The sequence below is a fragment of the Miscanthus floridulus genome, chromosome 3 (genome assembly GCF_019320115.1).
Source record: "Miscanthus floridulus cultivar M001 chromosome 3, ASM1932011v1, whole genome shotgun sequence".
In the NCBI taxonomy this organism is placed as follows: Eukaryota; Viridiplantae; Streptophyta; class Magnoliopsida; order Poales; family Poaceae; genus Miscanthus; species Miscanthus floridulus.
Genome location: NC_089582.1, coordinates 12,463,188 through 12,472,348, shown reverse-complemented (window position 1 = coordinate 12,472,348; position 9,161 = coordinate 12,463,188). Strand labels below are relative to the sequence as shown.

General features: G+C 42.4%; 1 protein-coding gene across 1 annotated transcript; it reads right to left on the bottom strand.

Annotated features, from left to right (window-relative positions):
- Nucleotides 1–4,756: 4,756 nt before the first annotated feature.
- LOC136543174 (protein FAR1-RELATED SEQUENCE 5-like) lies at nt 4,757–8,081 on the bottom strand. Its single transcript, XM_066535705.1, has 6 exons — nt 7,830–8,081; nt 6,884–7,380; nt 6,359–6,744; nt 5,869–6,233; nt 5,372–5,642; nt 4,757–5,238 (listed from the first exon to the last, which is right to left on the bottom strand). Exons 1-6 carry the CDS (start codon nt 8,079–8,081, stop codon nt 4,757–4,759), a joined length of 2,253 nt encoding a protein of 750 aa, XP_066391802.1.
- Between the last annotated feature and the right edge of the window lie 1,080 nt (nt 8,082–9,161).

Here is a 9,161-nt window from a genome sequence, read left to right as displayed (position 1 = left end):
TTTCATGAAGAATTCGATGGAGATGGATTTGGCCAAGGATGTGATTCAGACCATGATATTGGCCAAGGACCTGAAGGCGGAGATGGAGATGGTCAAGAAGGTGCTGGAAAAGGACCTGAAGGCGGAGACCGAGATGGCCAAGAAGGTGCTGAAAAAGAATCTGAGAAAGGACCTGAAGGCGGAGACCGAGATGACCAAGAAGGTGCTGACAAAGAATCTGGTGCAGGAGGAGAGGGCAAAAAAGATGCTGGAGAAGGTGGAAATATTGGAGGTAATCCTCGAATACTTATGTTGGAATGGACGAAATCACCATGTAATTTTTTTGTTATTCTTTTTCATATTTTTTTGTAATCACCACTAGTATTTTTCATCCTATGTAGTACTGGGTCATGGCACCAGTAGCAACTGTGCCGTAGTTTCTGTTGCAATTGGGTCATGTCTCCAGTAGCAATTTTTGGTCTCCTGTGTTTTGTCTTTTTGTTTTTTATACATGTAGATGCTATACGTCGATCTCTAGCAGCATGGGTACAGTTATAAGTGTTTTTATCTAGCATCCTTTGTATTTTTGACTAGTATTTTTTCTGTAGTAGTTTTTTGTTGCATTTTTTATTGGCTTTTTTGTTACACTAGTAGTATTTCTTCAAACACACATTTGTTGATGGCAAGAGTTGCAAATGTGGGTCATGGCACCAGTAGCAACTTTTGTAGTAGTTCCTGTTGCAATTGGGGTCATGGCACCAGTAGCAACTGTGCAATAGTTTCTGTTGCAATTGGGGTCATGTCTCCAGTAGAATATGCATTTGCAATGTGGTAGGGTCCTACAACCTTAATTATTCCAGCTTATATTTTTCTTTTTTTCAAAGTTACAGAACCTCATTCTCGAATTCGTGAACCAGTTAACACTGAGTCAAGCAGCGGCAATGTTGATGCCCAGTCATCTCAGATTAGCCCCCCACACACGTCGCCAACACCTAGCAGCAATGTTGATGACCAGGAGAAAGGCATATCAAGTAATTCTTTTATATGAATCTCCCTCTTTTTTTGGCTGTATTCATTATGAGTTTTTTTTCTTTTGTTTTGCCATGTTAATTCTTATATACTTTTCTTTTTCATTTACCCCTAGCACCACTTCCATTGCGTGGTCCTTCGAAGGGGTTGGAGTCCATAATTAATCAGCTGAAAACATCTATGCTTGGTGATCCCTCCACTGACCAGGTGACATGATGATCACTTCATAGTGTAGTAATTCTTGTAGCATCAATATTGTGATTGGATTGTCTTATTGGTTGCAATTTGTATTCCACAGAACATAACCAGTGAGATTGGAGGTGCATCCAGGCAACCACAACCACAGCCTGCCAATCCTGAAGTTGAGACATCGAGAAAGGAGGCATCTAATCACATGGAGGATCCCTTGACAACCTCAAGCACCGGCCGCAAAGTTAGCAAATCTGCTGTAAGCTATTTATGACACAAACACACACAATTATTTTTTATGCAGGCAGCTTTTTTTTTCTCGTGTCTGTTTGCATATATATAGCCTTTTTTCTAATAGTTTGCAGCTCACTATAATTTTCCATTTTTTTCCAAGCCTCTTCGTGGTGGTCATAAGAAAGCGAAAGCTGTTCGGGCACCTGCCGGGAACAAGAGGTCTCTTGCTCGTATGAAGAAAGAGGAGGAAGCGTGCCGCGCTCAACATGAGAAATATATGTGTCAGAAGCGCGATGAAGCAAATGTAGAGATTGCCATGTTGAAGAGCAGTGTCGTTGGTGAGGAAGGGCCCAGCGGAGCTGCATCTGATGCAACTTTTCCAGATGATCCAATTGAAGACATAAATTGCTTAACCCCACCTATCCGGTTGTCTCAAGAGGAACGTGAACAAGGATCATAAGACTTCAATCAGTTCCAAAAGATAATCTTCAAACATGTGGGAGAGCGGTTGAAGAAGAAGCCAAGGAAGTACATATCTCCTTTCCTAATTCCCAACAACCGCCCGAAAGTACCATTGGCAAAGGCTCTAGCTCTGAGGATCAAGATCGCGTCTGATGAGAAGCTAAGAGAGTAATCACCCACATATCATTGTTGCAAACGACTTCCTATCTTCTGATTTTTTGATTTTTTTTGTAACATATTCTGTTTCTGCCCACTACACAGGATGGCTCTGATTGATTTCAGCATCTTTTGCTCTTTTGACGGCAATGATCTACTTACCAGTTTTGCGGATGACAAAGATGGTGACTCTTCTGTTCTAGATTTCACTGTTCATTGTCTCCGTTATGATGATATTGTCCACAAGGAAAATTCAATCGGATATAGGCTGTTCCTCACCATCGGCTTCTATGTGAGTTTTTACTGAACCCCCATACACACTTTTCTTTTTTGCACATTAGCTGCTGTTTTAATCTTCGCATATTTTGTTTTCTCCAGCACCTGGTAAATGGCATTAACAGCGTCTACACAGATGATGGAAAAACTGAGACTCAAGAATTCACTGTATTAAGACAACACCTTGAGAATGAAGTCGAGCATTCTCCTGATTTAACCAGAGCAAAGCTGGTTAGTATCTGATTATTTGATTGGTTTTGCTTTTCTCTCTCTTTTTTAATGATTTTTGGAACTGGCCACAACTGATGCATCATACTCAACTGATGTGTAATTAACCAGCAAAGTAGTCCCACTGCAAATGTTAATTAACCAGGTTGCAATTGTGTCACATCCCATGTTGCAAACGGTGTACAGTAGGTGTAGACAGCAACTATTTTTTGTTTACTCAACTGATGCATCATACTCAACATACGCATCCAGATATTTATTCTAGTATGTGTTGGGAATCATTATTTTGTTTACTGCATCAATCAAATTCACAATCGGATCGATATCCTGGACTCAATTGACTATTTTTGGGCGGACACTAGCCCTGCATCACGCCACGAGCCCATTTTTGAGAAGATCCCCATCATAAGTGCTATATTCCAGAAGGTCAGCAAGAAAAAATTCCCTTAAATTGAGAAATGGAGCAGGCCATTTGTTGAGGTCCCAAAACAAGGCGGGCCAAGTGATTGCATGTTTTTCCTTTGGAAATATATGGAATTTTGGGATGGCGAGAAGCTAAACATTGACATCAATCTAGTGAGCATTTCCTTCTTTTTTTGCCCCCACATTTTCTTTTGTGTTCAAATGTATATATGATCTGCATGTTCTACTATCATTTTCAGCAGTCTCAAATGTTTTTTTTCTTTCTTCTTCACTGTGTTTTTAGTTCAAGGGCATGATATACAGGGTAGAGCTCATGCACTACTTGGTGTTTCATCCACTGAACCAGGCTGACCTACCTGACAAACTGGATGTTTATAGGATTGGCGGAAGGAATATACTTTGGGATGCTGAGCAATGATGAACTTTCACGACATGTTGTTTTTGTTTTGTGTGTCATTGATGTTTATCAGCATCATGCACATTGTGTTTTTTCAGTACGATGATATCTGTGTATGGTTACACTGTTTGAAAACTATGTGTCATAACTTGCAACTCCTCGAGCACTCGTGTTGTAACTGGTTCAAAGACTTGTTGTAAATTGCAACTCCTTGATGACATCTAAATGATGCAGCAAATTTGTTATTAATAACAAGGTTGCATATGTGTCATAACTTGCAATGCTTTTGTGCATATGTTGTACATAATCGTTATATTTCTTCTTATTTATTTAAGCTGTACTATACCGTGTCCCATCGTTTTGCTTACGAATGCATACAACTCGATCAATTAACCAGAAAACTTAGTGGAGGCTAGAATTGGTTGTCATACTAAGATAATTAACCAGGTTGCAATTAACCATGTTGCAATTCGTAATTAACCAGGTTGCAATTGCGTCACATATCATGTTGCAAATGGTGTACAATAGGTGTGCAATTTTGTATTAACCTGAGACTTTTTGCCATCATTCTCATTCTATTTTTTGCTTTTCCCAGAATTGGTTCTTAAACTAAGAATTAACCAGGTTTGTAGTTAATCAGGTTGCAAATGGTAATTAACTAGATTGCAACTGCGTCACACCCATGTTGCAAACGGTGTACAATAGGTGTAGAGAGCAACTATTTTTTGCCAGCATTCTCATTATATTTGATGTTTTCCAGAAACAACAACTAGCAAGTATTCAAAAACAAACAAGCATGTGTTTCAAAGATGTAATCATATAGTTTTTAATTTATACACATGTAACCTATAATTTGTAGAGGTTATAATCTACACATGCCACACTATGTGTTTTTACAGCAAGAAAACACAAAGGACTTTTTTGTTTTTTTTTGGTTCAGCACTTTTTACTCGTTGCAGTTCACACGCGGAGCTCTCCCACCACGGCCTCTGGTTGCTGAACCTCTTCCTCTTCCAGCCCCTCTGCGCGTAGAGCTACTTGGTTGTGTTTTAGCAACTTCAGCAACATCTACATCACTTTCTTCATGCAGATCCCTCACTATCTTTGGCCGCCCTCTTTTCCTTGGAGGCCCAGCATTTGGTTTAGCACTCTTTTCGTGGAGATGCATTTCTGTTGCCTTGCTTCGATCGGGGTTTATCGGACATGTCGTGATGTAATGTGAACCCCGGACCCCACACCCGCTGCATTCCTTGTTACCATAGTTTTTTTGTCATATGTGCTGAACAGGATACCATCACGTGGAGGCTCAACTTCATTTTTCCTTTTCTTCCCTCTGCCTTTTGTGCGTGCTACAGGGGGCTCAATCAGCAACAATCCATCATGCTACAGCGCTGATGATGGCTGCGATCTAGCGCTACCATTATCAGGTTGTGTTGTTGTCACCACTGATCCAATTGCCGACAGTCCACTGCCAAGCGACCCATTAGCTATGGTGTCATCATTAGCAGGGTGTGCTGTTGTCGCCACTGATTCAGTTGCTGACGACCCACTACCTGGTGACCCATTCTCCATGCTTCTTGGAAACATTTCAATTCCTGGGATGATCTTGTCCAGCTGCCTATTTGTCTCTTGACAAGCACGATCTGACCTACTTCCTGCCCTTTCGAGCTTCATCAACTTAGGTAGCAAGTTGGACATCCGGGTCTGTTCATGGCTTGCTGCTGGACCAATTAGCACGCCGTCATGCCTATCCCACGTAACTTCTTGCCTCGCACTACGAGTGTACCTTTTCCGGATGTACTTCTCTGGGATTTTCCTGACCTGCAGGTGGGTGAAGGCTCTTATAATATGCATGCAGAATAGCCCTGTAATTTTTTTTAAAAACAACAGATGCACATGTCAGAAGTTGCAATCATTTGTATGATACATGTTGCAAATGTGTGCCCACAAAGTTGCAGTTGGAGCTTTTAACAAATATTTTTTCAGATCCGCGCATACCTGTGTGTTCCCATTGTTTGCATTCGCATCTATATTCACCATTGTCCTTATCAGCAACCACCCTGAATTCATGTTGTGCCCAGTAGAAGCTCCCTCCCCCTTGTTCAAGCTTCGCCAACCACCCATTACTCATCTGTGGGTCTGGATCAGGGCGAATGACAAATGCTGTGCTGTTATTGTACTGCTTTTTGTACTCTTGGTATACAGGTCTAGTGTACACTCTGCATAGCTGCTCATCAAATTTTGCTTTGCAAGCCCGCACCACCTCAGCCTGCATTTAGCAATCTTTATTTTTTTAGTATGTTTGTCTTTTTTTGCAATTAGAATATGGATTGTGTTGTAACTGGGGAACAATAACCATTGCAAATGCCATGTGATTTTTTTGGTTTTTCTTTTACCTGTGCATAATGTGTCTCTCCTGCGTCCATGTGGTCAGCGTGCTAGAGTGAGTCTAGCATCCTTCTAGCGAACATGTGCAGGCTAGTGCTCTCACTAACATAGCCATCTTTGAGCACCCTGTTCTGGCTCTCCGATCGTTGCGTCGATGTCATCCTACCACAATACATCCCCTTGGAATAAGCAGCTATCCACCTCTCCCTCTTATCCCACAGGGCTCTAATGGCAGGATGATCAGCAATGCCACACTCATCAACTAGCTTCTCCCATTCAACCTCAAATTGCGTCGGGCCCAATGGATAGTTTATCAACGATTCAAGCCTTTCCTTCAAGTTTTTATCCTTGTGCTCGGTGTACAGCTGGTCCAACTCAAACTCCCAAGGCCTTATTATGTGCCAGCGACAGTTTCTGTGTTGAGACTTGAAAAACACCAACTCAATTGCAACTTTCATTGTTGGATCTTCGTCTGATAAAAGACAGAAAACAGGGGGGAAACATGATCAGCAACACACACAGCGGCATTTTGCTGCAGCAACTATACAATTTTTTAAGGTTGCAATCAGTGTTTTTAGAAAAGAAGATAAGGCTCACCCGTCAGGATAACATGAGGTTCCTGTCCACCCATGCAACTCTTGAACGTCTCAAACAACCATTTGAATGATCCAATCAATTCATCACCAATCAGAGCTTGTCCGAAGGTCACGTTCTTGAGGTTATTGTTGGCTCCAACAAACATCGCCAGCGGCATCTTCTTGCTGTTGGTTTTATGTGTCGTATCAAAGGTGATGGCGTCTCCAAAATCTTTGTATTCAGCTCTCTGGCTTGCATGACTCCAGAATATGTTTTTGATCACTCCAGTCTTTGGATATGCATCCACATCCCAGTAGAAATATTCGTTGTTCTCCTTGCATTCTCTAAAGAACTGCATCAGCTTGTTAAGATCATCTTCTCTTTCCTCCCTAGCCTTCGCCGCCTTCCTGTGAACATTTAGAAAATATAGGGCAGTTTTTGTTAGAAAAAGTTGAGTCACAGTTTTTTTGCAATTCAGATATGTGACATCTTGCAATTCAGATATGTGACATGTTGCAATTCAGTGAAAAAAAATTCAGCACGTACATATTCTTTATGTCCTTCTCTGTAAAACCCCACATATGGCGACCATCATACAAATATGCCATCACATTCAATGCTGCCTGATGTGGAACTCCGTTCCTTGTCATTATGTTAAATAAGTCACTCATGCCTTCTGCCATGTTCTTGTGCGCGTGCATGTATCTTGTCATCCTAGGAGACGGCTCAAGTTTGTGGTTGTGGGCTTCCTGCACATGGTCAAAGAACCAGAAATTGTGTTTCCCATCCTTCTTAACTTTCACATAAGCCGGGCAGCCGCATCTTCTCGATCCCTTTTCTGTTTTTGCTTCTTCTTCTTTATTTTTGCTCTCATGTTTCCCTTCCCTGTTGCAGACCCAATGATTCGTCTCCTTGCTTGTTCTCGCTGTCCTCAAACTGAACCCAGCCAGCTTTGCATAATCTTTGTAAAATATGTAAGTATCATTTTTTGTAGAGAATTGCTGCCTCACTCTTAGCACTAACACAGCTGGTATAGTTGATTCCTGACAAAAAGAAAACATACAAAACATGTGTGATATTTTTTTTCAAAATAAAATGATGCAAACTCACTGGAAAATTCTCTGTTGCAATTACTACCATGTCTCTGTTGCAATTTATACCACATCCTAGTTGCAATCAGTTGCATTTTCTTTTTATCAGAACCATGAAAAAGCCAAACACAAGTGATTCAGTTTAAAACTCAAAGCTATGTGTAGCAATTACTACCACATCTCTGCTGCAATTACTACCAAATCTCTGTTGCAATTAGTTGCATTTTTTTCCAGATCCATGGGAAAAGTCAGTGACAGGTTATTCAGTTTAATCCCAAAGCTGTGTCGCAATTACTACGAAAGCCGTGTCGCAATTAGTTACACCCAGCACACAAATCACAGGTGATTCAAGCATTCAACTCACAGGCACAGCATAAGGGAGGTCAAGTGCTTTTTTTTACCGGGTAGAACAGCTGGTTGGCATCTGGAGTCACCATGTCCCCTGGAGCCAATGTCGCCGGCGGCGTGAGTGTCGTCGTATGGTGGAGGGGATCGCTTGTAATTGCTGTTATCGGGGGAAGCATGGGTGTCGACGATGGCGGAGGCTCTCTCCGATGTGCTCGAATCAACGCAGTGACCCTCTCCGATGCCGTCGGTGGATCACGCAGGGCGAGCGGCCCAGCCTCGACGAGCGACGGCGGCGTTGGCCCCATCTCGATGCTGGAGGCGGGACGCGGGGAGGCGGCTCGCACGGCGGCGTAGGGCGAGGAGCGTGGCGGCTAGCGCGGTGGTGCAGGGTGAGGAGCGCGGCGGCTCGCGTGGCGGCGCAGGGCGAGGAGCGCGCTCCCCCTCAAGGCGCTCCGCCGCCGGCGGCGGCGCCTCTACTGCGAGAGAGGGGGGTGTGGGGTGGGATGCGTTTTTTCCTCCTCAGGCGATCCCTTTTTCTATTTCTATTGTATTTCTTACTTGCCGTTCAAGACATCCCGTGCACATGCATATATGTTGCAACCAGAACAGAATCGAGGTTGCAATCACAAGACACGCGGCGTTGCAATTGGCGCTCGATTCGGACGAATCGGATGCGCGCGGCCCATTTTTTGTGGGGAGGCGAGCGGCCCACGTGCTGGCGGCCCATGCGCGGGTGGATGCGGGACCGCCCAGAATGGGTGTGGCCTGTTTTTGTCGGGCGCGGGGGCGGGAGGTGTTTTTGTGGTCTGTGCAATTGCTATATTAATTGCACCTTGTTGCATTTTAGCCTCACCGTATATATATATATATATATATATATATATATATATATATATAGACACACACACACACACACTTCGTTCTACATATATATATATATATATACTTCATTCTACATCCCATTATCCCTTGGAGGTTACTAGTGCCAAAAAAATATATAAATGAAGAGTGGTTGCTGTGTATCAGTTAGGCTAAGCTTTGTTTGCTAAGTGCTAAGTCAATATCTCCACTACAGAGATTTGGTAGACAAGAAGCTTCAATTGCAGATTTTCACATCAGCCAAACATAGTTCAAAAATGTTTGTTTTGATTTCTGACTAAGTGAATAAAACTTTTGAAGTAATGATTTCTGATTAAGTGAATGAAACTTTTGAAGGAATGAAACACAATTCTCAGCTAGTAATTACAGTGTATCAGCATCACAAATAGCAGTTTGGTGAAAGTAAAATTCAGAAAAAAATATACCTGCAGTAGACTGGGATGAATGTGATGCCTTGCTAACCCTCAACTATTAGAAATATCATTAATTAGAAACTTTGTTCACTT